This window comes from Drosophila bipectinata, chromosome 2R, assembly GCF_030179905.1.
Source record: "Drosophila bipectinata strain 14024-0381.07 chromosome 2R, DbipHiC1v2, whole genome shotgun sequence".
In the NCBI taxonomy this organism is placed as follows: Eukaryota; Metazoa; Arthropoda; class Insecta; order Diptera; family Drosophilidae; genus Drosophila; species Drosophila bipectinata.
The window spans coordinates 12,598,659-12,626,623 of record NC_091737.1 but is presented as its reverse complement, the minus strand read 5'-3'; the positions used below and the strand labels follow the sequence as shown (position 1 = coordinate 12,626,623).

At 42.3% G+C, this 27,965-nt stretch overlaps 2 protein-coding genes and 1 long non-coding RNA gene across 6 annotated transcripts; 2 read left to right on the top strand and 1 right to left on the bottom strand.

Annotated features, from left to right (window-relative positions):
* Positions 1–1,879: 1,879 nt before the first annotated feature.
* Positions 1,880–5,503, top strand: dap (cyclin-dependent kinase inhibitor dacapo). Its single transcript, XM_017250887.3, has 3 exons — positions 1,880–2,666; positions 2,729–3,123; positions 4,308–5,503. Exons 1-3 carry the CDS (start codon positions 2,503–2,505, stop codon positions 4,466–4,468), a joined length of 720 nt encoding a protein of 239 aa, XP_017106376.1. The 5' UTR covers positions 1,880–2,502; the 3' UTR covers positions 4,469–5,503.
* Positions 5,504–5,765: 262 nt separating this feature from the next.
* Positions 5,766–27,965, bottom strand: sqa (spaghetti-squash activator). 4 transcript variants are annotated; one of them, XM_017250768.3, is made up of 10 exons: positions 27,874–27,965; positions 24,992–25,170; positions 12,153–12,243; positions 11,870–12,073; positions 9,784–10,021; positions 9,612–9,715; positions 9,000–9,152; positions 8,613–8,916; positions 8,366–8,543; positions 5,766–7,265 (listed from the first exon to the last, which is right to left on the bottom strand). In XM_017250768.3, exons 2-10 carry the CDS (start codon positions 25,023–25,025, stop codon positions 5,977–5,979), a joined length of 2,595 nt encoding a protein of 864 aa, XP_017106257.2. In that variant the 5' UTR covers positions 25,026–25,170; positions 27,874–27,965; the 3' UTR covers positions 5,766–5,976. The 4 variants fall into 4 exon arrangements, with proteins under 4 accessions (XP_017106257.2, XP_070134198.1, XP_070134199.1 ...); XM_070278097.1 differs by having other exon boundaries at positions 27,892–27,953; XM_070278098.1 differs by lacking the exons at positions 24,992–25,170; positions 27,874–27,965 and adding exons at positions 12,565–12,857; positions 14,317–14,764.
* On the top strand, positions 14,659–16,230 carry LOC138926001 (uncharacterized). The gene is made up of 2 exons (XR_011442287.1): positions 14,659–14,794; positions 14,901–16,230. It is a non-coding gene; the product is annotated as an uncharacterized lncRNA (long non-coding RNA).

Here is a 27,965-nt window from a genome sequence, read left to right as displayed (position 1 = left end):
CGGAACACGTGGCACATTGAGCTTACTTTTTAGTTCCGATATTGCTTACTATATAGAGTGGGATATGGGATATCTTGGCCCTCCTGCTGGGGTGAAATGGACTGGGTGTGCTGAGGCGATAAGACGCGTTGCATTCGAAATGAGTGTAACGTATATTTTATACAAGATCAGGACGCCGTTGAGGTTTCATTAGATACGAGATAGTGTCTTGCCGACCGCGACCTTCGACCCCGCCACATAGATGATGTTTGTCCAAGTTCTTATCGGCTCAGTGTGTATTGTCGAGGGCATAATGGTGAATTGCTGATAAGATCCCGGGATCATGGACTAGCCCAACCAGCATTAAGGTATCTAATCAACTGAATACCTTGAGTATGTCTTCTAGTGCCCGCACATGTCACGACAATCCTTTAAGATCTGCCCTTATAATACAGGACACTTGAACAGCCCATCCTGGGAAGCACTTTTCCACCTCTTTTCTACGCCTTTTTTCCGCGTGTTTGTGTTGACACAACCCATATAAGCGATATAGTCGCCAGGATATCCTGTACGGGAGGAAATTACTTAAAGGGATCACGAACTCCTTCCCCCTTTCGGTAAGAACTCCTTGAGTTGTTTATGTTTTCAGGCATGACTGCAACCGAACGCCAGTAGAATTCTCAAATTTGTTATAAAGTGTGTAAATTCACGTTGCTTTTCTTTTCAAAAAGAGGGAGGGTGTGTCCCATAAACAAAAAACGGAACCACAGGGGAAGGTTCGGATGATGCTGCCTAATCGAACGATCGACAAACGATCTCTGCCTTTTTTGGGGTGATTGCACTCCAGGGACCCGGCTGTAGAATCCCATTTTTTTTTACCCATTTTTTCCATGAGGTTTTGTGAGGAAAAGCCAAGAGGTTTTCCCATTATTTCGTCGAGTGCAAAGGGACAAAGCAAATGATGTCTTTAGTCTCAGGATCTGACTTTCAGGGTTTTGTTCGACTCTTTGTTTTCGCTATAATTGGATTTAAGCAAATAATATAAATCTCGTTTTATTGCTTTGGGTAGTGTAATTTAATTTTTTACGATTTTGCACATAAATAGAATGTGAAAAAGTTAAATTTCAAGAAATTTTAACAAAAAAGGAAAGAAACTTTAAGACCGATGTAACGGATATTTGAAAACCTGATTACTATGGTAACTTCCTAATAATGGTTTTGAAAAACGAACGTTGTAACGGTGGCCTATATTATGTGCAATTCGGCCCTTGGCAACGGGAGGAAAGTGAAAAGAAACTGTGCCCCAAATCCCATCAAGCCGCTCGCCCCCCCGTTCGTTCCATGCCCCATGGGCAGCCAGAAATCCAGTTTGGAACCAAACAAACTGAAGCCAAAACATTATATTTTTTTTATCTACTCATCGCAGTGAAAAGTACAGCTCCACCGATGCAGCAACAACAAACAGAACGGAGCCACCACGAGGATGGAAGAGCATTGGTAGCGAGCAACGAGAGCGAATCGAAGTGAGAGTATAGGGAAACAAGCCGACTAAGAATACCCTTAAAATAATACTTATTTTTTTAAAAATGTAGCTTTATAAACCCTTTTCTTACTCTTATTTAGAAAACTTGAAGAATATATATAACAAGTTTAAATGAAAGTCGAAGAAAGTGCATTACCCATTCGACAATCTTTTGAAATAAAATCCTATCAAGAACCAACCACACACCAGTCCCTATCTCTTTCGCTCCCCCATTCTTAATGCAGTTTCCCCCTCCTTTGGATCATTTTTGAATTCGAGGGTTGCGGCATAGAGAGCGCGAAGCATATTCCCTCGGCGCTGCCAACTCTGGTGCGGTGGTTGTTTGACGTTTGCTTTTGCTCGCCTCTTCGCTAGCTGTTTATTCCTCTTTTCGACCTCGTCCCGATCGGTATAGCCCAGTGCGCAGTGCGCTATATATTTTTGAAATAAGTTAAATAAAAACTGAACGAACGTTGATATTACAACGCTGAGAAGTTGTATAAACCACTACGGATCGAAGTGTGCTGTTAGAAGGCGACATATCGTATCAGTTCCCAGTGCTCCCTCGAAGAGACACATAGCTATCCCACAGAGTGCAGTGCAGTTTACAAACAATCTTCTGTATCCAATTGGTTACCAAGTGCAAAGCCATTCATAGATTTGTTTATAATTACTGAATAGACAATTGCGAGATACAATTTCACTTTTAAATCAAGTGCAAAACGCAAAATAGACTGCCACAACACACACTCGTAACTCGTACGTACATAAACCCTCTCGCAGCCACACACATTGGCTTGGAGACCTCGCATCTGTGTGTGTGTGTGTGCGTGCGTTGGAGACTGTTGCTCTCTCGCTCCCGCTCTCGCTGGTGGAGCAGCCCGAAAACAAAGATTTTGGCGCCAAAAGTTTGACAGCTCGCTTTGGTGTGCGATTCGCAAACAAGTGGCCCCAAAACAGAGAGTGTAAAACAGAGATACGGATACAGAGATACAGTCAACATGGTTAGTGCACGCGTTCTGAATCCCGTCATGCTGAGTGAATTCTGCAAAATGAGCACCAGCCCGGCTGTGAGTCGCAACCTTCCCTGCGGCCGCCAGCTCAACCGCATCAAACGTGACCTCTTCGGCAGCTCCAACTCCTCGGAGAGCAGCACCAATAAATTGTAAGTTCTTGCACTTGCATCTCCCTCAAGATTTGTCCAAACTAACGAAATTTCATTTGAAGGCCCTTCAATGCCGAACTGGAGCGCCACCAGGAGATGGCCACGCAGAAGTGGGGATTCGATTTCCGTGCCGGCTGCCCCCTGGCCGAGAAGTCGCCCTTCGTCTGGGAGCGCGTCAGCTTCCAGGAGTCGAGCTTCGCCCCGGAAATGTACACCCTAACCCGTGCCGCTCACGTCCGTCCCGTGGAGAGCAGTCCCAGCGACATGGACACCCTGCTGAACGAGCGATCCGAGCGCGAGAACTTGGGCTCCAACTTGGTCAACTCATCGCTGGAGTCCAACACCGACAACGACTCCTGCTACGACTCACAGGATGAGTCGCTCACGGTGCGATTGTCCAGCAACATAGCCTCCACGTCCTCGACAGTCCTGCGCAAGCGACAGCCAAAAATCACAGGTGAGTCTCGAACGAGGGTTGATTGAAGCCACTAGAGCTTGACCGTTCCCAGAGTCAGGCTTGATTGCACTCCGATATTCGTTATGGATTGGTTCGCTCCTGTTTATATTTGGTTCCCAAGCAATTACGCTTGTAGGCGGTTACTGGCAGTTTAGCTTTTGGTTTTACCAACCACTTTTCCCCTCAAAAGGATATTTTATTGTCCCATTGTGGGATCTGTACGTTGTGGGCGTTGTTTCCTCCAACTTGAACCCCAAATTATAGCAATTAGTTGCTGCTTTATGGGAGATTTATTTTCCTTAAAAAGGGTTACGATTTCCAAAGCTGGCCGCAGCTGTTCCGGCACCTCATCTCCCCACAGAACACTGATCTGATCCTCGGCTGCGCGGGGGTTGGTTTCACAGATCGATCGCATGCGGGTCGCTGGCTGGGCCGGGCTGGGCTGGATAACTGGCTGCGTGCATCTATAAATGCCAACAGCTGTGACTCCGCTTTGTCTATGGCCTGACCTCATTACAGAAAAAAAGGGAGAGCCCTGGGAGGGGGATGGGGATCGGCTTTCAATGCACCACCATCCATAGAGGCCTTATCAAACCTCCCTTTGATTGCTTTGTAGTTCGCTTTTTGTTGTAAGTGCCAGTCTCTTTTTTTTTTAGTAAATGCCACTCGCATATGCATGTGTAATTACAATCATAAAAAGTGTCTGTTCTGGGCATTATAAATGCACCCGCATCGTGGTGGCCAGTTGGGAAGCCTTTAAAGCCTCGACTTGCTGTACTTTCGGCTGGACTTTTCAGTGGCCGGCAAGCTACATAGACTCTAGAGAGCGTGTAATTTATGCAGCTATGCAGCCGCCACTCTTGCTTTCACTTGCCTACCTGAAAAACCGGCTAAAGACCGACTGTCTGGCTGCCGTCTGGCATTTGTTTGCTACCCCCGAATGCGGCATCAGGCTCTGCAACCCTTGGCAAGGATCAGCGGATGCCGGCCACGTGCCACAATCTAGGGATCTGCCCGAAACCGAAATCAAAATGTGCAAAAACAGGCGGCGCCTGCTGTTTTCGGGATCAATGACATGCGAACAGGGGAGACCTGAGACCGAAGACCGGAAGTGCAGCAGCTGACTTTGATTTACCAATTTGACGTCATAATAACGCCCATTTTCTGTTCTTTTCGTTTTGCAGAATTCATGAAGGAGCGCAAGCGATTGGCCCAGGCTCCCAAGAAACTATCGCCCGCAAAACGCCTGCGCACCAGCTCGCCCAGCTCGTCGTCCGCCAGCTCCAGTGCCGGATTCGGGTTGGCGCACCTGGGGGCCATGCTGAAGCGCCCGCGCCACAACTAATGTCGCTGGTTCGCTGGCCCACCCACCGAATTGCAATTGTAATATTATTTTTATAATTTTTTTAAGTCACTGCGATTGTGTAGTATTTCCTAAACTTTTATTACGAACAACCTTTTTATGCAGTGCAAGGGCGACAGTTGCGAATATTAATCGTTAGTCTTCAATTACTCGTAACCAGTAATTAGTTGTAAGCCACATTGTAAGCTCGTAAGGGATAAATGAAACTTTCTCTAGATTTCTCTAGTGAGAAATGCCATAAACTAAGTGATTAGTTCTTAACAACAAACACTATACTATTGAGCCAGAAGAGAGGAGTGTAGGAAGGCGAGACCGCAAGCTAAATGGAATTAGTCTCAAATATCGTGAAGCCAAACAAAATTTAACCTTTATAACGAATGAAATACTAACTTTATATAACTTTCTGCCAACTTTTGCTTGTGAATTTCTGTATTTTGTATAACAAAACTCATCTCTGTTCTGTTTCCGGTAGCTTAGGATTAAAACTTAGCCATCAGTTAAAAAGCAGAACAGACTTGAATTTTGAATTGAATTCTTAAGGAGCTAGAACGACGCCACAATCGGCTTACTTTGGCTGATTGTTGCCTTGTTTTTTCGTCCACCTAAAATTAATTCCTTAATTCGACCAGTGAATAAAACGAAAACGAACAGCTTGACTTGTGTGTGCCAATTCCTGATCCTTTGGCTGAAAGTTAATCAAGCTTTTAGTCAAATGAACACGAATTGCCGCGCTATCAGCTCTTAACCGGCGGTAAAAATGTATTTTATGATTTGCTATGATCTCTGGGCAAATTATAGGATCAATTTTGCCAAAAACTATCATGTACAAATGCTAGCATACTTTACTTTACACATAGGCAGAGCCTATCCTAACCACATTTATACAAAGCATCTATTTGTAAGGCATAACTAAGAACAAATCCAAAGTATTCTCCTAATATTTATATGTATAGATATTCGATGTATAATTAAGTCATAAAAAAACGCATTCTTCAATAAAAAAAAGGCAAAAACAAAGCTCCCTGTTCTCTTATATAAACACATAACTATTAAATGTTTGTTATTCGATCCTAATTCATATTCATTGCTTTGGTTGTAGCAGCAGTAGTTGTATGATATAGTTTAATGCATTTTGTATTCGATTCATAATTAGATTTGTTTTTTTTTTTGCAATAAATTGTTTTGATTTTTTAGTCGGTAGTAATTGATGTCTTTATTATTATGATTTGTTTTTCTTTGCAGTACTATTTTTTAGTTAAAACTCCATATTTAAATTCAATTTTCATTTTATTTTGATAAATTAATTTGATTTATTGCTTACTTCAAGTACATAAACATAAATATTATTTTTTATTCGCAACATTGTAGCTTTAACTAGTTTCCATTATCTAGGTGAGCTCTCGCTTCCGCCGATCCGTTCTACACATACAAATATATATATATCGGATATATACAGGGGACTCCCGGTAGGTGATACTACGAGGAGGAAATTACTTCCCCGCCGCCTTCTCCTCCAGCTGGGCCTGGATGTGCCGCACGTTCTGCCCCCCGCCATTGTGGTTGTGCCGCTGGAAGAACGCATTGATGGAGCTCATCGACCGGTACTCCAGGTTGTCGCTGACGTGCCAGTCCACGCTAATGCTCTGATGCCGGCCCATCGGGTTCCGGCTTCTGGTCTCGTTGTACTTCTCCAGCAGATGCAGCAGGCAGTCCTTGGTGGTGTTGGCCGCCTCCTCCAGGTTCACGGTCTGGTGGGTGTCCGGCAGTCCAACGGGCACGTCCCGGCTCATTTGATTTATCCGGAACTTGGCCCGCCGACTGCTGGCGGATTCGTTGATGAATTGGTGGTTCGAGGTGGCGGTTGTGCTGGTGGAGCTGCTGCTGCTGCTGGAGATCACCTTTGAGGCGGTGGTGCTGCTCCTTTGTACATGCTGGCTGCTGGTGCTCCTGGCATTCGAGCTGGTCATTGTATTCACTGTGGATTTTCGGGTTTGTGTTTGCATTTGGGACTTGACCGAGGAGCTGCTACCATTCCTCAGCGTCGGTGTTTCCTCAATGGACTGCTGCAGTCTAACGGACAGCGAGCTGATCTTGGTCTTGCCCTGGCCATCGTCGTAGCTCGTCTGGCTCTGGGAGCTGCTGCTGGCCTGGCTGAGAAGCCCTCCCCGGGGTGTGGGCCTGTTCCAGCTGCTGCTCGAGGTGGTCTTGCTGGTCCAGCGGTTGCCTTCCTGCGTGGTCTCGCTGGTCTTGCTGGAACTGCTGCTTGCGGGAGCGGTAACTGGAGCGACTGACGGAGATGGAGTTGGAGGAGCTGATTTAGGGGCTGCTGCAGCTTCTGGGGTAGTGCTGTTGTTGTTGGCATCTCCCAGCTTGGTGTTGATCTGCGCCAGCATGAACAGGTGATCGGATAGCTTCCGTATCTCGTCCGCCAGGTTAACACGCTCTCCAGAACTGCGACGCCCCAGGAGGTAGGTAGTGTCCGAGTTCCGGCGATCGAAGGTGTGCAGATAGCTCTTCATGCTTCTCTGCTGCTGGGCGGTGGACTGGCTGCCGGAGAACTCGTCAAAGTTTTCATTGAAAAGGTGCTGCGGCGTGGGCGTGGCTGGGCTGGAGGTGGCCACCGTGGGGAACAGTTTCTCCCGGGACTCGTTGATGGGGGTGGCCAGGGACCGCGGACTCTCGTTATCCGCACTGCGGGCCTCCTCCTCCTCCGGCAAGTCCTCCCCTCGTTCATCATCGGTCATGGTGGCAATCGATTCGCAAGGCGATGGAGAACAAACTGGAATTATGAAGAGGTCTTTTAGAAGGTGTTGGTGAAGTGTATAAATATTTAGTTCACATAGAGATGGATTAGATTTGTTAGTGGAAGTTATCAGGGTTATAGCCAAATACAAGTTTACAGAGAGGTTAGTGAACATGAAGTGCCAAGTACAGGTAATATACAGATCATGCTTATGAGTTCTGTAGAGTCTAGGATAATGTTTAATTCTTTGATTATGAAAGTGAAAATTTTGATGAAAAGCTTCTAGAATCAAGACTATTTTCCAAAACTGTCCTTCAAGATTTTAAAACCATTAATTAGAAATTTATAAAAATAACTATATTTTAAAGTAGGTTTTTACTTTTCCTGATACTGAGGTATCCCCCTCTTGGACAAATCACAAATGAACATGAAACTGACTTTGGAATTTGACTGCGAAACTCTGAGGATGATGGATTGTCTGGAGCTGGATGTTGGGCTTACCTGGCTGGAAGACCAGAGACTATGGCTATATGTGTGCTGATCTAAACCTGAATCGGGGATCGAGTGGATTTTGGGTAGCTTTTGATTTTGGGAGTGGGAGTGGAGCGGATTTTTGGGATTGGGATTTAAGGAAGTTTAAAGTTTGGTTTCATGTCTCACAGAAACTATAGAGAAGTATCGTTGTGTTTGAATTTGAATTATATTTCGGATATATTTTTCAGTATTTTTTTTATGTCAATGGCTGTCATTATCACAGTGTCAAAATGGTTAATTGAGCTGGGAATCCGCTATAAGGATGCCCAGTCACTTTTCTTAAGGCTACGGTTACTTAAACATAAACAACAGTTCTAGCCGGCAAGCTGGCCCCCCTCCCTGCTCAGTAAGGACTTTATAGAAGAGTTGGGGGTTAACACAGAGACAGAGACAGAAGATAAACAGAGAGGGGCGGAGAGAAAGAGCGAGAAGGAACTGGCCAACTTGGTATACATTCAAGTTAAGAACAACAATTAGTTTGACAAGTTAATCGTGTAATATACAATGTTGATCCGGTTGCAGGATGCAGTTGCAGATGCGGACGCCTCACTTGCCGTGGATGAGGGCGTGTCGGTCGCGCTGTCGCTGGGATCCGTACTCACCTCGGGAGGAGGACATGCTGTCCGGGCCATGAGTCCGACGCGGATGCGGATAGCTGGTCTCGCTCAGGGGCGCAATCACATTGCCCTCCACGTCGAATACGTACGGGCTGTTTGGATGCGTCTCCCAGCGGACGATGAAATTCTTAAGATTATCCTTGGTGGCATCCAGCTCTTTATTCTGAGGAAAGAAGGGTAAGATCATGGTTTCAATTAAAGAGCCTACTTCTAAGAGGTAGTATTACTTTACCTCTTGGTCGCCAACATTGCAGAGCTTGGCCAGCTCTTCGTCCTGCTCGCTGTCCTCAAGTTTGTTAGGAGCAACGCCCACCTTTTTCTGTTCCTGTACCGGCTCCTCGTCGTCATCGTCCTCAATGGTTTCCGTGGACTCCTCCGAGGAGTCCTCTGAGTTCACTGTCGCCGGAGACTCTGACTTCAGACGCGTCTTGGATGCCGAGGAGATGGCCTTAGTGATGGGATTGGCGGAGGCGGCGGCTGCCGGACGTTGTTGCAGCCATTTGTGCTTCATGCAGTCGGCGGCTGTCATGCGGGTGCTGCGGGGGAGGGAATTCAAATCGAGATGATGAAGTCTCAGAACCAGACTCTAATTAGGAGGAAAATTACAACCACCACCCACCTGAGGTCCTTTGCCAGCAACTTGGCTATGAAATCCAGACACTCCGGGGATATGCCATTGAAGCACTCATCCTCGAAATCGTATTTCGCAATGGTTACATTTGACATTGTTTCAATGTCGTTCTCGCCCATGAATGGCGAAAGTCCTGAGATGCTGTACCATGTAGCATGCCACACCGCAACATATCATGTGTGTATTTTGTGTGTGAGTTGGGTAAGTGGGTGTGGGGGTGTGGCAAAGTCAATAAACATAAAATGTAAAAGCAACGTAAGTAGAATAAATAAAAACACAAACCAACACTTAATTAACTAAATTAAATTTGCCCACACTTCTTAGAAGAAACAAGGAGATACACGAAGGGACTGGAGCAGGAGCTACCCTTTCTGATTATTATATTTTCAGATGGTACAAAATTTTTAATTGGTTTTCTGCCACGGCAGCAACCCTTTGGATATGAAAGGAGGTTCTGATTAAATTTCCAACTGCCAGAATGCAAATTGTTTGAAAATATTGAGTCTGGCTAAGCACACCTTTTGAGACAATTAACTTTTAATTCCTTGGAAGGTTTGTAATGCAGTAACCACTGTCAGGGAGTAAAAATTAAACACTTACAGCACATAACAAATAACTCCGACACTCCACATATCCGTGCCATAAGAGATGCAGTCAAAGTTTACAACCTCTGGGGCCACAAACTCAGGTGTTCCGAAGAGTACCTGGAAATAGCCATAACATTTTTGTTGAGTTTTTATTGAACAAATATTTGGTTGAGTTAAATATTTACCCTGAGGCGCTTGTCTGGGTCGAATTTGCGAGCCAAACCAAAGTCAATGATCTTGATGCGATTTCCCTTCTGTGTGAGCACCAGAATATTTTCGGGCTTCAGATCCAGGTGGATGATGCCATTGCCGTGGATGAAGGCCATGGCTTCACACACTTGGCGAATAAAGACTCGACAGACCCTCTCCGTAAGAACAAACTCATCGTCTACAACGCGATCGAATAGTTCTCCACCCTCAATACTGTGGATATTTTAAAGATTATTAAATAAATTATAAATAAACTCCTTAGAAATTATAAAAAAACAATCAACAAGTAACAAAGAACAACATGCAAACTCAGAAACAAAAGCCAGGTTATCGCCTTTCAATTAGTCTCTCCTCCTCACCGTTAACCATTATTTTTTAGATTGGCATTTAGTTACCTTACCTGACCTCTCTCACTAAACTAGTTATGTTATTTACAAGAATACCGATTGCTCTGCCAGAACACGAAAATCAGATAATCCATGAACATCCATCCGAGTGAGGGGCATCAACTAGCTGCATGCAGATTGGCATCGGAGGGAATTATGTTCAAACACTCGACAAATGTCATCAGAGATTTGCTTTTTTGGATGTCGGACAACATCTCGTACAATACAACACAAAACCCTCCCATCCATCAGATTCTCATCAAAAAAAAAATCCGACAAAAAAACAAGAGAAACTCTGCATTGGATTAGTATTTCTCCTGTTTTTTTTATTTAGTCCGGTCGTTAGTTGATGCACTTCACTCCGAAATCGACTAAATTAAAAATTCATGTGAAACATTTCATCAGTGAAATGGATATGATAACCTCCTAAACAACGACTATTCGGATGCTCGAATATAATTGGTAATAGATACTCTTTTAAAAACACCAGAAAAGCTTCCAACCAATTGATTTTAAAGGGTTTAAATCTAATATTAACTTTTTAAAATCCAATAGTTGAAAAGCATTTTCTTTTATACAAATTTTAACTTCATACTCGTATATCCTTTCAATTAAGAAAATCCGATCAGGCTTATGAGCAACAGATTTTAAATATTTACGCTGCAATGTGGACTATGCAATTGGAATTCTGTAACAAAACTGGCACATTGTTGTACTTGGGCTATTCCAGAAACTTAATTGTTTAAAAAGTTCAGAGACTGTGAGCTTCGGGAGCAACAAGAGATGCTTATGCAGTTTTCCTTGAAGCTCAGAAGTGCATTTTGGGAGAAATTCTCTTCTTGGCGAAATATGTTGGCCATAGTTTAACATTCTGTTATGAATCCTGGCAAGGAGAACTAGGCAAGTCAACAATTAACTTTTGTTTCTGGGTGGTAAAATGACAAAAACAAGCAGGATAGCAAGTCCTGGCCAAGTCATAACAACACCGAACAAAACTGTCAAACTGCAGTTTCCTTGTTTTGTTTTCAAAATTAATTTAAGTTGACAAAGAGTTTTTGGGGTCTTTGTCTGGTCATGAAAATGAAATTGTTTCTTGTTTTGTATTCCCACAACTGAGGGGGTGAATGTGGGTCAAGGCCGTTGACTAATCAGCGGGCTAAAATACCTGCCTCAAATGTTTTTATGGGCCATTAGAGACCCTCTTAACCCATGTCGGCATTCATTTTCGAGGCTAGAACTTTCGCGAGGCAAATAAAAGTTGGCATAAATTTCTATTCAAGTACTGGAGTGCGAGAGGGACAACCTGTTGCTTAAGGCTTTTCCTTTGGAAAATTGTTCCCTTTTCCGATATCTCTGTGTGTGTTGGTGTGCCAGTTGGTGGTGTGTGTTTGTGTGGGGAAAAGTTTACTACTTTACGATAATGTGCGTACGTGTAAATCGTATTTTATGCACATTCCCACTGATTGCAAGATATTGTGTCCCCGGCGACAATGTGGCAAACAACAAAGGACACAACAAACTTAACGAATAGTATAGGAGAAAGGGATATACATAGCTACATATAGAATGAGAGTATAGAGTATAGTAGGTAGTCACACCCGAGAGACTTGGACAAACAAAATCAACACATTCATATTGGGTATTGGCCTTTGACGGTCGGGGAAATCATCCTTACAGTTCCAGGACGACGCACATCATTTTCTGATATTCGTATGCCGCGTACAATTGTATAATGAGGTGATGCTGCAATGAATTCATAATCTCCACCTCCCGCTCCACATTCCGCTTGTCCTCCCGCTTCGGAATCGGCACGAATTTCGCCGCCAACTGCAGGCCGTTCGTCTTGTCCTTGCACTTGTACACCGTTCCGAATTTTCCACTGTACACCCACAAGGGGGTAATATCGATTAGTTGGATATCGTCCGAGGGACTCGATCAAGTCGCAGTCGAATACTTACCGCCCCACCTCGCCCAGGACGTCGTAAAGTTTATGGGCATCGACGTTGCGCTTTATGGTCACATCGCGCATTGGAAACGCCGGCTCCAGGACTGCAAATAAGAAAGATTAACGAACTTAATAGGTGCTTTCAAGGCATTAAACTGCATTCGTAAAAACTAGTATTTATCATTCCATCAAAGTTAATCTATTGGAAGAAATAAACTGAAATCATTATCATTGAAAAACTATTTTTAAGTAGACTATTTAACTGCCGCCCTCCTCTTATCGGAAATATTAGCTTAGATGCCATAAATTGACAGGCCATAGACGGGTTACATAGTCTACGAACTACACATTTCGTTCTGATTAAGCCCTCAACTTGGTGATTTGATTAGATTTCCAGTTCCTGGACACTCGAAACAACAACTCACACATCTACAAGCTGCACACAAAGTGGTCCTATTCAGTGGGAGGACTGGAAATATGGCATTTCAATCACTTTTATTGTCCTGCCTCCTCGTCCGTCCTACATTTTCAGAATGCATTTAATATCGGCTATTATGGGGCACCGGGAGTCCTCCATCGACTGCTCAACAACAGTTTGTGCTTGTCACATGTATTTCGCAGGACATATTGCAGACAAGTTTTCTTTTTGTATTCCTGGGAAAACCCTTTTCAAAATTTGATTCGTTGTTGCTCTCGTTTTCTCTTGTATAAAGTATGTCTGCAAGTTGGCAAACAAATAAAAATGACTTTATTCAATTGAATTTGTGCAGGGAGGCACAGGGAGCCCGGGTAGCCTTATGAAATGGGAGCAACAACAGTGACGAATGGGAATATTGTGACAAATATGTATGCACAGAGAGAAAATGGGTATATATAATAAAATATATATAATATATAATATAAATATAAATAAAAATATATATAAACAAAAATAAATATATATATATAAAAATTCAAATTCAACAAAGACGCAGAACTATGATTAAGAGTTGCTTTAAATATATAAGAAAAGTCCTTCTATAACCATATTTTAAATTATTTTTCTCAGTGTCAACATATGGAAGTTTTCCTGGTCTGGTCACCAAGCTTTATACAATTTTTCATAAATTTTTTCCCCATTACGTTGCTCCAGTGCTCCATCTTGACATTTGACCACAATAAACCCTGGAGATTTGCCAGAAAAATGAATGTCTGAGCACTCGTGTGTTTGAGAATTCGCAATTGGAATTATTGATAATCTGTTAAAGGCTGGCGATAAAAGTTAGTCAGTCGCTCTGTTAGTTAGTTGCTCCTTCAACTTTTGCCCATCCATTTGCCTATGATCTATTTTCTGTCATTTTCGTAGCAGCTGGTCCCATTAATATGTAAATGGCGCACATAAGTATGCTAAGGAAAACACGATAAATCTTTAAAATCAAAGGCAATGCACAGCAGCAGCAGCAGCACCAGCCTTTGGCAAAAGACTTTTCAAAATCGAAAAGGAGGCGGCTAGTAGGGGCTAAGCGGGGGCGTGGTGGGGCCAAGCTAAAACTTGGCAAATTCAAAGTGAAAGTTGAGCGTCTTCAGTGAATAGAAACGAACTATGAGTGACTGTGTGAGTGTGTGAGTTCCTTTGCTTTTTGTGTGTGTGCTGCGAGACGCTTGTATGCATTTGCTGCGATTGCCGAGACTTGACGCCTTCCTTTTAGCCACACCCCCTGGGACCCTTTATCCATATCTCGTTTAAACGGTTTTTGCGCAAATTTATGCATGTCTGCCGTTGCAGAAAGTGAGTAAGTGTGTGTGTGAGTGCATTTTGAGTGCACTCTGCCAATAATGCGCACAATTTAAGTTTCGGCAAACACTTGCATTAGACGAAGAAAATTGAAGAGGGTCCCCCATGGAATGAAAGTTGCTGAAAAGTTGCCAACTTTTCGGCCTCATAACTCGTAAATCATAGTTCATTGCATCGCCAGAAAGGCAAATCGCGAAATGCAAGATACAGTCAAACTTTCGTACTACGAACATTCCGTGTTTAGTTGAATATTAAAAGCAGATTAAGTGCTAAACATTCAAAAAACAAAAAATAGCTCTATGAAAAGTGATTGAAATGGTTTTGAAAATGGAAATTAAATGAAATTTATGGATTATCATAAAGACTCGCCAAAATGATAAAAGTTTATCTGTTTTTCGCTTACCGCTTGTCGCTTTCAACATGAGCGTAGACAAGTATTCATACATTATGCACAAACACCCACTCATATTCATACTCACAGCCACACCTGGGCGGGAGTGCAGGTAGCTGGCAGGCAGCTCCCATTCATTTCCTGGTTCGAGCTCATGAATAAATGAATTTATATCGAGTCTGCTTGGCATTTGCACTGCACTGCGTACTTTCCAGCGCTTATCCAAAAGGAAAATACAGGGACAAATGTGGCAGTTGGGGGTTAACAGAGTGGGCTGTATATGCCCATATGCTACAGGCCACCAGACGAGGTGGGCGTGGACGTGGCTGTGGCTGTGGCAGCAACCGTGGCTGTGGCTGTGGCACATCTACCCCAATGCACAAACCAAATGCAATCGAAATTGGACTTGAGTCGTTTGAAGTGTTTTCGTAAATCAATTTCAGTTCCATTAAGCTGCAAGATGTACATATAATACAAGGATCGATGGCAGGTAAAGCGGGGAGTACTATATAAAAAAATATATGCTCAGATTTTTAACCAGATAGGAATATGTACATATTTTTAAAGCTTTTTTGGTTTAATTGATTCAATTACAGTATATTTTCAAGCTATTATGAGACTGTTACGACCGTAATTGCATATTCGCAGGAAGCATAATACCAATTGATAATCATCCATTAAGAATCAACTTAACGCAAATTATTTTTATTGGCTGCCTCGCTGGATGGCTGCCCAGGCAATGGCATTCGTCTCGAGTTGCAATTCTGTGTCAGACAACACTTATAGTGAAGCACTTTCAGCGTCTCTATGTCTATATCCTCGATGTATCCTTCACCCACTCGGATCAGTGAGTGTGTGGGGTGGGGGTCGTGCTCGAAAGTGCAACTCGTTGCAAATTCAATTCAAAAAAACTTTATAAAGTTAATTTATGCACAATATCAATAAAAGTGGCCGGGACGGTGAGGGGGGAATAAATTTCGATAGATATACTATAAGTAGAGGGAGTTGGAAATAGTATATTTGCACTTCTCATTCAATAGAGTGGTGCTACTGTTCCTGCTGATGCAAAATGGCGAACGATTTTTTGTGCCAACGATGGCAATTTTTTCTGATATGAAAATCAGCAAATTTTTCTTTGATTTGCCTTTGCTCCGGTTGTCAAGTCCACAAGGATGAGCCAGTCCCCAACCTCCTTCTCCATTTTGGCAACTGTTGCCAAGTTTGCCTTGACTTTGCCTTCAGATTACTGAACAAAAAATGGAATCAAAAATGAAGGAAAATCCTAAAAAACGAAGGTAGAAAATATTATCCCCCGACTCCTTTATCCATTGATTTGGAGCTGCAATTTGTTGTTGGCATAAAATTATGTAATGTCTTTAATGAAATTTCTTTTAACAACACAATTTAAGGCCTCAACAAATTCAAACTGTTGCACATCAAACGGCACGTATGTCAATGTGCCACACATTACATCGCCACAAAAAGCGAAAAAAAATGAAGGAAAATACCACAGCCAGACGTCGGCATTTTAATATGAGTGCCTCGCCAGCATAAGAGTCTTGCCGGCATTCGCTCATTGTTTATATTCGCTTTTAATAACACTTTTTTATGCGACCAACTTAAGCACCGGCGTAGTCGTCGCCGGACCCCAGAATTATGCCGAGCATTTAATGGCAAGGCCAGACGGGGTGATTTCGACAAGAAACACATATTTTTCCAGGACACTGCCACTAAGATCGAGTTAGAAGCTGAGTGGATTTTACTCTCTGGTTCAATCAAAGGACATACATAAGAAGTGTAAACTTTATTACAAGCCATTCCTTTATGTCTCAATTATGAAGAGTGTTTTGTTGAAATCAGCCATCAATTAAAATTATGTCCTGGCATCATCCTACAAACTGACAAATTAAAGTATTTTGAGATAAATTTTACATTGCTTTTAAACGCTTCTATTTTTGGCGTTTTAAATAAACATGTTTCCGGATTTCCTTTTCATGGAAAACGAAAACTGCAGTCAGTGTGTTCATGGCTTTTGTAAGTATATATTTGCCTAGTTATTGTTGCCAATGATGATACGGCTGATACCAGATGATGATGAGGATGCTGGTGCTGCTGCCGGGATGCCTGTGCACTTTAATCAGCCTAAGTGCCTGGGCCCGAGAATGGGCCAGAACTACAGATGGATGGCTGTAAGCCTGTGGTGGGAGAATTAAAAAATGGCAAAAGTTTGCCTTGACTGCAACTGTGACGACTACGGCTACGGTGCCATTCCAAATTGGTTATTTCAGAGAACTTCCCACACACGGTATGGTCATGCATAAATGCAGAAGGAAATGAGTGGGCTGTGAATATATTCTCAGGCATATGTGACATCAAAGCCAGGACAAAGGATTCTTATTCTGATTCTGATTCCGAGATGCCAGATGCACAAAGAGCCAAAAGTTTAGGCCATAACTTGAGTCTTTCATTAGTGTCTTTGCTTAGTATATAGACTGTTCGTTCGAACCTTGTCAATGTGGATCTGATTAGGGAATGTGACACACAATTTATTTCTCGCAATCGAGTGGGCACGTTAGATGCTAAATGCTCGTCGATAACGAATTCAATAAATGATAAATGACAAGCGAAGGTTGCGGAATTAAATCCAATTTTTTGTCAGTTGTTTTAAACAAATGTTTTATGGGCCCAGCGAGCAGGGAACAGATGACAAGAGACAAATCAATAGCAGCCTTGTATCCATTTATTTTTACATGCATAAGCATATATTCGTATTAATCCTGGCGCATATCTATATCCAATGTTTCGGCAGTATCTCAACAATGGCAATTCATCTTCATCATATTTTTTTTTTGTTCTGCTGATGTGCCTGTATGTGAAGCGTAAATCCGCTGCGACAACGCTTGTCCTCAACTTTGTTTTTTTTATACATTTTTTTTTTGTATTTTTGCATACACACGAGTGGGGAAAAGCAAGGGAAAAATGAAAATCGTTATGGAAAAATGAAAAGTAATAATCAGTGTGGTTGGGGACCTTGGGCGTTGAGAACTGAGACAAGTCCCTCGTCCTGGTTCCCGGTCGTAAAGCTCTTCAGTTCTCTGCTCTAATGCAGTGACACACTAACAACCCAGAGACTGAGAGCATTTTCACGGCTTTTCCCTGCCAATTTCCCCGTTTATGTAGCATACTTTTGCGGCGCACTTTAATTGGGCAATTGCCATTCAAAATTTATGCGTCCTTACTGGGGAGAGGGCCAGCTTCTAGTTCTTTTTTTTTGCGAGGGTTGTAGCTCTCACATTGTCAATTTACTCGGGGTGATGCAATTTTATTTTATTTCATTTAATTTGCATGTGCTGTCACCAGCTTTGACACAATGAAATTAGCATTAGAAATTTGTATGCATGTGACGTGTCCTTGCCCTTTCCGGTTGTCGTTTCGTTACATTATTTTTTTTATCCTATTACCCAGGCTCATTCCATTGGAATTTTCATTTTCGCTTATTTTACTTTTCATTTAGCCATTTGGGGCACGGCTAAGCGAGTTATTTCTATGCATTTCAATTATTATGGCTCTGAAATACTGGCCCTCCTCAATGTTACGCATACGCCGTGTGTGACGATGATATTTGCTGTTTGCTCGCATTTCTTGAATTGCTTCTTGCCAACGCTTTGTGGCATCTCTTTTCGCCCCTTCTCTTTCATCCTCCTCTACCTTACTCGCTCTTTGGCTATCCCTTTACACATTCATTACGCTGGCTTTTGTGGGCACCCACATAATCTCCGCCTGGCTGTATGGGTGAGCTTTCGCGCTTATAATCAACACTGCCATTCGAGACTTTTCCCAGGGATGAGTATAAGCGTGAGTGAGTGTGTGTTTTTATGGGAATTTTTTTCCATTCTGTTTTCCTTTTTAATCACCAAAAGTTGAGATGACGGAAAATGCTTTAAGGCCAGTGGAGTGCCACTGCAGCGACACTGCATCGGCAGCACTAAATTTAAATCTCCTGCGAAACTGACAGCAAAAACGCTGCTCCGGCATCCTGCTAATTGATCGATGTGAGCACAGCAATTTCAAGGCAATTCCAAAGTTCAACAATGGGCCAAAGGACATCGGATGGAGACTGCCGACTGCAAAGATAAACACAAGCCAGTATGGGCCAGGATATGGGCCAAACCAATTTTTCAGCAGAGAGAGAAAAAAGGGTAGGGTACTTGAGTGACACTTCCTAGAGTTCTATTCTAGGAATCTCATCAATAAATAAAAATACTTTAACCCTAATAGCTTAGCACATATTAGAATTTTTAAAATTTTCCAGGATACTGCCACTCGTAACGTATTTTTTTTAGACTTGTCACCAATCAATAGAGCAAAAGGCAGGGCTGGCTGCTGCCACTGCAGCTTCTAAATGCAAAACAATTTCAAGCCAGACTAACGATGCACACCGCAATGAACTCATTAAAACTTTCTAACCAGACGGCAATGGCAACGCAGTGGCATCAAAAGTGGCACGACGAGGCGCGCAACGAGAATTCTAAACTGTTGGCTTGCTAAACTGTGTGACTGGGCGAGTGTCTCAAAAAAGAAGGGAAAAGAAGCCGATGCATTCGGTGGCAACTGCGACTCAACGTTTAATTAATTTAATGAGCGACGTGTGGCAGCCACAGACACGGTGCGCTATCCCGTTCATAAATGGCTTTCAACCTCCATCCGCTTCCTGTGCCGTTTTCAATGGAAAATGTTCCTGGTTGAGTTTCTGACAGATGTGGTTAAGATATTAGGATTTGAACGAGGAAACTAAAATATTATAACCAAATATTTGTAGAATATATTCATTTAAATAAGTTATGATTTAGTTGGTTATTTATTTTAGTTAGAACAAGTTATTTAATAATCCTAATGATATCCCCCTTTGTGTAAAAATCGAGCAACATCAGGTGGTGTAAGCCTTCTGTCCAACTAGTTTTCGTAAAATCCTGGCCATCGATAGCCGATTTGGTGTGATGGCCGTTAGTGGCAGTAGAGCTACTAGTTAATTATTGCCACTCGATGGCATCTCGCCCAAAAATGTATTAATTTATGAGATGCCTGCTCAAAGGCCATGCCAGTGGCAGTTGCGTGGTTTCAGGTTCGCTCTTTGCCATCAAAATTTCAAATTTCCAGCACATGTTGGGGAATTCGGAGTAAAATTGAAGAATTTAAGGGGCAGATGCTTTAGATTAAATCCATCGACCACAAGCACTTTGGGCCAAAACAGCTGCCAAAACAAATGAATTAAGAGAAGAGGAAAAAACACACAGTCTTTGTAGAGATACTACCATATCTATTTGCCAATTTTTTTAGCCTGGTTGTGTGTGTGTAGGCCAATGGTCGCATAAATCAAAGGCGGAGACCGAAGTCTGCGAAAAACCAGAGGCAATAGTACAGTGCGAAAACACATATTTGCACTCAAATCGAATTGCATTTGTTTGGGGGCATAATTGAATCACAACTGTAAATTGCAGACAATAGAAACTGGGTCTAAAAATGCCGCCATTCTGGCCGGAAGTGCCGTTTTCACATTCTGGCCGTGTCCGTGTGTATAAACAGAGCATGGCACATGCACTGGGGGCGTGGTACGGCCCATAAATAATTTGCCAGCTGGGTGAATTAGTTGCGGCATCAGCAAGATAAATCAATTAACGGCGAGCAAACAAAGTAATTAATCAAGAAGCAGGTTTTTAGTTAGTTACACGGTACCTACATACATCCTACATCCATCCACCGAATAAAAGCGAGGTAATTGAAAGGTCATCGATTCAATGACAGCCAGCTGGTGGCTGTTCGCACGCGCTTCTGCCAACAATTTGTTAAAATTTAACGCTTTATTTACTGCCCGACTGTCTGATGTGGTGTCCTGAATCGCACCCGTGCACCCCATGCCCCACATTCCCACTTGCCGCTTTTGTGCTGACACGTATGTTGTATGTACAACGTACCTGCGCTGCAGCACAATGTATCTGTATCTGCAGTTGTATCTGTATCTCTAGCGTGTCCAGGCTGAGCGACAGTTTGACATTTCTAAATAAAGTTTGCACTTGCCAAGCTATGTGGCAACAGCCACTACTCACACACACACCGGATACAAAGGGGCACAAACTAAAGGATAGTCACCCACGGTGGCACGTTTGACAATTTAATGGTGTTGAGGTTATTTATACAATACGCTCCCTTCTAGTGCTTAAATATTCAGTGACCAGGCCACTGGCCAATGATGTGCTGAGCAGTGGGTTTTAAGGACACGTTAAAGCACTCTTTCTGACTTTTGGTGGAAAAGTAGCTTAGCTTGGACAGCAATTACTTTCAAACCCCAATTTTAGAGGTCCTTGAAGCTGTTTTAAAGCCTAGCGCTTCTCATTCTGGCCAGTGGTTGATGGTAATACATTTAAGTCACTCCCGATGGACAGTGAATAGACAAGATAGCTGCCAACCGTCAACAGGACCAAGAGAGCTAAGGATCTGAGTGCTCAGACCAATAGGAGCTGGCTGTGGGGAGGTAACCAACGCATTACTCTTGACCCGGCCAGAACGCACTGCCAGTTACAGCTACACTTTATTGCCTTTCATTTAATTTCAGTCTGAATTAACGATCTGTTTGGCCACATAAAGGCGATTACCGAGAGGAGATACCGCATTTTAAATGCAGTTACTGGGCAACAATTAAATGAGGCCCCACATTCGCAATAATCTACGAGTAAGTAACACCAGTAACAATTTTAAATGAAAACTAAATAGCACCACATCAAATAATACCAAACATTTGATTATAGAGCTTGATTAGCTCTGGGACTGTGATGTGACGAGTTGGATTCTAATATTGGAATATAGTTGGAGCCATAAATCAGACACAAAGCGCCTGGTCCTGGCAAAATGGGGCAGGGAAATTACAAAACGCGGCTGAAACCGAAATAAAGCACAACACAATTTTGATGATGTTGACTACGTGGAATGCAAATGCAAATGAAATGACCTGCATGACATGCAAAGGCGGAATGCAAGGCTGCTAATAAATAAAAACATTCGAGTTCGGGCGCCACAAGCATTTACATAATTTTGATTATTTTAGCTGGATGCGAGCAGCGTCCTTAGCCCGAATACCATTATGGCTGGCGTTTTGGGGGTCTGGTTCTAGTTCTGGGCGAGAATGTTGTGCATTATGGAAATTTCCGTTTGTCATTTTGGGCGCGAAGTGTCTACATGCAAATTGAGTTGCAACAAGCAGTTGCCCGTCTCTTTCTGCTCCGTCTATTGCTGGCTCTATCACTTGTTTGTTTAGTTTTGCATTTGGCAAATGCAATCTTAACAAGGCTTCCTGGATGTCTGTCTGCCTGTACTGCCAGTCTACAGGCTGGCTGTACTGCCAATACATTAAATTTCAATTTTAATTTGTTTAGCATGCGGCATTCGGTTGCGACTCCACTCGCTGCTCCATTCTTCTGAGGACCACATGGCGTATGCGTTATAATCGTACTCCCCACATACAAATAGATGTATACATATATGTAAGTATGTTCGTATATAGATATCTGTGGCACTCACGACCAGTCTGCATTTTTAATGCCACCATTCTACCTGCAGCTGCGACCCAGACAACTGCCGGAGATACTTTTGCATTAAAAATTGAAACAACACTGCAGGCGAATACTGCCGGTGGAATAATATGGAATGGATTTTGGACATGTTTTGGGGCCAGCCCACGAATATCCTTGTTTGCCAAAAACAATATGTTAAGCTGCACTCCGAGCAGCAATTTTATGCGATTTTCGGAATTGGTTTTGCTAAATGCCTTCGGCTGAATTAAATATTCTATAAATTGTTTTAATCCCCAGATATTCGCAAATAAAATGTCTTTTAATTTGGCTTTGACCGGCACTCATAAATATTGGTTTTTTTTCGAGTCTGTGGTCTGTTTGAAGGCAGGAGCATAAATTCTTAAATTTTGGTTTCAAGCCAAAAATGAGAAACCGAACATAGCCGCATTCATTCAGACAAATAAAATATATTATATGCTAGTGTATTTATGGGACTTAGTTGCCAATGAATTGGCAAATTTAAAAGCAAAGAAAATAGGGAAGTAGAGTGAAAAATCGAAGAAAATCAGGAAACGTGAAATTTTACATAATTACTTGACAAATAGATAAATGATCAAATATGTGCCTCTGGCATATTAGCCAAGAAAATGAAACAGAGCCAAGTGCACTCGTAGATTGTAGAGTACAGAGACCCCCGCGATGAGCCAGAGCCGAGGAATTCGCAACGTCAACTCAAGTGAATATCAACGAACGACCTTCAACATGAAATGCGACGTAAAATAAATTTATCTCAATTATATATATGTATCTAAAAACCTATATGTATAGACTCTAGAGCTAGATGGGGAGAGTGGACGATCCGATCCGATCCGACCCGATCGGACGGACGGACGTTGAGTAACTTTTCTGAAGACACCCAGTGAGAGATTCTTTCGGTCTTTTTGGCTGTTTGTTTTACATTCACCTTGGCAGCACAGTACGAAAAATCAAAAGCAAAATACACATTTATTTTTGAATATTTTCGGTTAGCAGCGGCGGCGTAAAAAAAGCCAAGAAATGAATAATGTATCCCACAGCCTCCCCCAACAGACTCTGCCCGCTAGATGGAATGCCCAATTAAAATTCATGGTCTTGTATAGTCTTCGAATCGAATCTGTACATCCTGGCCAGCCTCCACTGTATGCAGTCAGAAATTTGTTCTTTATGTAGAAAAATGTATATTTCGCTCATCTAATGACGCTAGAATCCACATTTTTATGCAGATTTCTTGTATAAATATTTATACAATATCGGCGTGCTTTGTCTTCCTTCTCCGCAGGCCGATTATCTGAACTGCATTTAAAATTTAAAATAAAATAGGATAAGCGTCCATTTGATTTGTGTTATTAAAGTTTTGTATAAACATGCGAAGGCGTATAAAAATATTTAAACATTTTTTTGAAATGTTCATTAAAAATCCACGTGTGCGGTTTAGCAATTTCCGCTGAAAATGCTTTCATTTCCGCTTCGATTAAAGTTCCTCTTTATTTCTGTGCAAAGCTGATACACAAGATTTGCCATAATTGCCAAGACAAACTGGGGAAAGGAAATTGAGAAATCAGCTTATGGGCCATTAGCACATAATTCAGCTGAGACAAACCCGGCAACACACACACAGTTCTCTCGACAAAAAGGTGGGAATTTGGCCAGAAAAAGGTTGGCCAATCGGTCAGGTTGCCACCTTCGCCACAGGTAGACAAGTATTTCCGTTTGTTGTTATTTGCCAATTTGGGGAAAAAGTGCCTGGCAAAACGAGAGGTGTAACCCTTTTTTTTTGCACCATACTCGGGTTGTATGGCACTAAATCAGGACGCCTCTGTGGATGGCTTCCTTTTTGTGTAGTCGTGTTACGCGTTTGGTTTTCCTTCCTTTTTGTCGAAAGTCTGTCTTCCGCTTGGGGTGCCTTTCATTTTTCGAATCGCCCGACACTCGACATTTTTCATGCTATATGCATTTGGCCGGGCCAAACTCCTTGGGCCATATACCCCTAAAACCATTTCCTGCGGGCCCAACTACTTGACACTTCCTTTTTCCTCTTGGAAGTTTTTTTTGGGTTTTTGGCTTTCCTTTGTCTTTTTGGTGTCTAAACCACTGTAGACACAGTTGCCACAGTTTTTTTTTGTCTCACTACCAACGTTCATCTGATGTGACATTTATCCTTCATCGTCTGCTAGTCCTGGTTTTTTGTGCCCTACTGATTCCTTTTAGCTTTCATTTCGGCTTTAATACGAAAGACCAACCAAAAAAATAAGGAAAAGAAAATTATTTGGCCTCTCTTTTGTTTTATGCGTGAAATTTATTGTTTCTGACAATGGAAACGGCGTCGCAAATGTTTCCTGATCGCAGTACGCCTTATCTGGCCACCCTTTTGGGGACCCACCCACATAGCCTCCAGCCTCTACCAGAAAGCCTCCCCCGAAAAAACACAGTCATGGCTGGGCATTGTCGTATTTTATTGAAATTCATGTATTTTTAAAAGCCCCCCTGCCCATGGGATGCGGCTCTAAATCGTTTAAGCATTTGTTTCTCCCATTCGCAGCTTGATTTCGCACAGATCCATTCTGCAGTTGTGCTCCGTTCGGTTTGGTTCGGTTTGTTTTTTATCGATGCATAAAAGTTAATGTTTTGCATCAGTATCAGTATCAGTTTCTGTATCGGTATCATGAGCCGAAAATGTTTATTGTTTTGGCCCCTTTATTAAAGCGTAGTTAACGGATAACAACTGGGCTCACAAAAAACAGCTGCTAAGCCATAGATTTGCGATGATTTGATTTGTCTATTTGCTGTTCTGGCTGGGGGATTTATTTTGGGGAAAAACCAAAGAAAGTAAAAAGCAATAACACAGCTCAAAGAGTTATCGTTTGTAATCTCCTAAAAAAGAATATATAGAGGGTATAATAATTGCGAATTACCGATTGAGCCATTTGTCGCATTTATCAGGACCATACAATATACAGAATATTGTGTACAATGTATAGATAAATGTAGACAGTGGCTCTTATCGCGTATACGCAGTGTTGCCTATATACTGCATACATATAAGTTGGCTTTTTTTGAGAGCCCTTATCGGCATTTTGACTTACCACCTTCCGGCTCTGAATCATCAATGTAGATCATGTTGCTGCGTCTTTTGCCGCTGATTTCCCGCAATCGTTGACCCGTTTTGAAGTTTTTTTTTTTATAGTTATTTGATTGACTTGCACTTGAGTTGTTGTTTGTTTTAGTGTCTTGCTTTGAAGTATTTGATGGGATTAATTTTTATCTAAACGATTTAATGGCTATTATTTTTAATGCAGCATTTTGCGTTTCAACTTCACTTGTTCACTAACGTATCGATATTCAAATATTTTTCAATATCTTGTGTTTTGTATTTTTTTTGCGCACTTAAAAAATGGCACACACACACACTCCGACACTTACACAGTGGTATTGTGCTTTTCTTTATTTATAGCTGGCGGCAGTGCACCACGTTGCGTATGCTTGATATTAGCGAAAAATTGGTTCGCCAGCGCCACAGCGTGCTATTGTGTCATCGCGAGCGAGCGTTTTGCCTCAAACTGTTTTGGCCTGGCCGCACATTATTTGATTTGAGCTGTTTTTCGCCTCAGCGCCGCGCCGCTGTTTCTGCCATTTCTTTTCTGCTATGCCTTTTTGCCAATACCATACTACCTATACGCGAGTGTATTCCTTTGTGGTAATAAGTGTGTTTTAGCTGATAATTGAGAGAATCGGTAATGGCTTTTTTTCGGTTTTTCTCCGATCGAGTCACTCTCTTTTAGTCTCCTTCTCTAGCGAATGTTCAATACGTGTCTATAAATAAACAAACACAAGCACAAATAGAGCCACAAACCCTGTATAGACTCCTGTATTTGTATTCGCATTTGTCTGTTTGGTATAAAAATAAATTGCCGAGCCATTTGTATGGCCCGCTCTTTTTGGCTTGTCGCTCATTTTGCGGCTTGTTTTTGTAAGCGAATAAAAATCATTTTCCCCCCTTTTTGTCGTTTAGCACATTTTCTACACAGTTCTTCGTCGTTTTGGCAACAGCCAGCGGCCAAAAACAAATACGACATCATTGGATGTTCTATCTGTTCTATTTCGAATGGTATATGTTAGTTTCCTATTTTTTCGCAACTTGTTGCCGATTCGCCGCCCTACGAATATTGTCACGTTTCTTTCAAATACTTTTACATCTATTGAGTGGATTTTTAGCTAATGCGGGGATTAAGTATGTATTTGAGAGCACTTCATCGCAGACATTTGTGTTATACAAACTATAAATTTTCCTTTCCAAAAAATAGAAATAATTTCCGCATGTTATTTATAGACTTTTAATAAATTCCGTATGATCTTCCCTTGCTAGACTGGCAATAATCTGCCGCATTCCTTAGACTCACCAAATCGTCCATTCAACATTTTCGAAACAAGTGCATAAATTCTCATTATATCTGCCCCAAGTGTGAACCATAAATAATGGCAGAGCCAGCAATTATCTAGCCATTCTATTCAATTACGCTCTTCTATATTTATATGGGTTACCAGCATGGTCGCTGATAAGAATCGTCGGAGTTGTGAGGCCTGATTCCGTATCTTATCGAACGGAAGAACGCCTAATTGCCGGACACGACGACATAAACATTACTTACGATATAGTAGTAAAGGCCATGCGTCATGGTCACAGTGAGGTATGTGAAGATGGACAAGCAGCTTGGACATTAAGGCAAATATTAGATTAAAAAGTTTTCTTTTTGTCTATTTTTTTCCAGACACCTGACTATCAATCTAATTGGTCAACTCAAACTTAAAGAGGCTATTTCAGTCCCGTCTGTTAACTTAAAAAAAAAAAGCCAAGAAAGAATAAAAACAATAACAAAACAAACGGCTGAGCCGCAAGCGTACAAACCGAAGCCTTGGCAATAAAATTACGTATACGCGCAGTTGGCAGCTGCAGCCATAGAACTTCCCACTTCACCGTTACCATTCCTGTTCCAGCTTTCTCCCACCTCTACTCCCCCACTCCTCGGGACCCGGTCCGGTCACTTGCCGTACAATAAGCCAGCAGCCGGGAAAAAAGCAAATAAACAAAACGCCTGCCAGGTCGGGGCACTGCCACTTGATGCGAACGTGCCCAGACAACGGTGTGTGGCTAGGAAACGTGTTCCCGGCGCGACTCCTGGCTGCTGGCTGGCTATCCGCCATGCTGGCCACTCCAGTTTCGGCCCGGCTTTAAAGTTTTCGGCCAGAGTCCAATGCAAACAGACTGGCTGCCGAACTAAGCTGTGTGTTTTGATTTGCGCAGGGCTGCCGTAGCTGCCGTTGCAGCCAAAATAGGTTTGCGGCCCAAAAATGCTGCCGGCTTTTACGTCACGGGCTTCCGCCTTTGACCAGGCTCTGAATAATGCAAATCCCTTAAATGCGCTAAACGCAGCTGGTGGTCCCACTGCTCTGATCACATTTTTTCTCCCTCGAAATGAAATTTTCGATGCCGGCAGGTTTTTCAGTCAATGCACTATCTTTGGATTAGATTACTTGGACGTCATACTCGGTAGTTGGCAAAAGTAAAGACTTATTTATAGATTATAGAGTAAATAACAATAAACAACAAGAGATTTTGTTACAAGCTGCTAGACTTTTAAATAAGGTTTGATAGGGAATAGAAAATTCCTCATTCGATTCTTAAAACTTGACAATACACTCTAGTTGACATGTTGTTAGATGATTTTTATTTTTTTTTTGGTCACAGCCGCTTTTCAACCGAATTGTCTTTTGTTTTTGTTGTGATTGTTGATTTGTTTCCGCTTTCACACCTTGCCGGCCAGGTGTCACAACCCTACTGTTTCCCTGAACAACTTCTGTTTGGCTTTCGAGGGGGCACGAAAATTGTTTCGTTAACCCGTCAAGAATTCTGCTCATTCTTCTTTGGCCACCATAGGGAGATGAAGAGCCAGGGAGACCAAATATTTACACATCAATGGGTATATACGTTTTGTGAAATATTTCCACAATAATTGACAAATTCTGCCACTCGACCCGACTCGAAGACTCTTCGCTCGTTCA

Coding starts and splice junctions, on each gene's coding strand:
- sqa (XM_070278096.1), bottom strand. CDS start 14,671: ATGTGCCACAGCCACAGCCACGGTTGCTGCCACAGCCACAGCCACGTC. Junction 9,716..9,783: donor ACCCAGACAAGCGCCTCAGG/GTAAATATTTAA, acceptor GGCTATTTCCAG/GTACTCTTCGGAACACCTGA. Junction 9,153..9,611: donor GGAGTTATTTGTTATGTGCT/GTAAGTGTTTAA, acceptor TACATGGTACAG/CATCTCAGGACTTTCGCCAT.
- dap (XM_017250887.3), top strand. CDS start 2,503: ATGGTTAGTGCACGCGTTCTGAATCCCGTCATGCTGAGTGAATTCTGC. Junction 2,667..2,728: donor GAGAGCAGCACCAATAAATT/GTAAGTTCTTGC, acceptor TTTCATTTGAAG/GCCCTTCAATGCCGAACTGG. Junction 3,124..4,307: donor GCGACAGCCAAAAATCACAG/GTGAGTCTCGAA, acceptor TTCGTTTTGCAG/AATTCATGAAGGAGCGCAAG.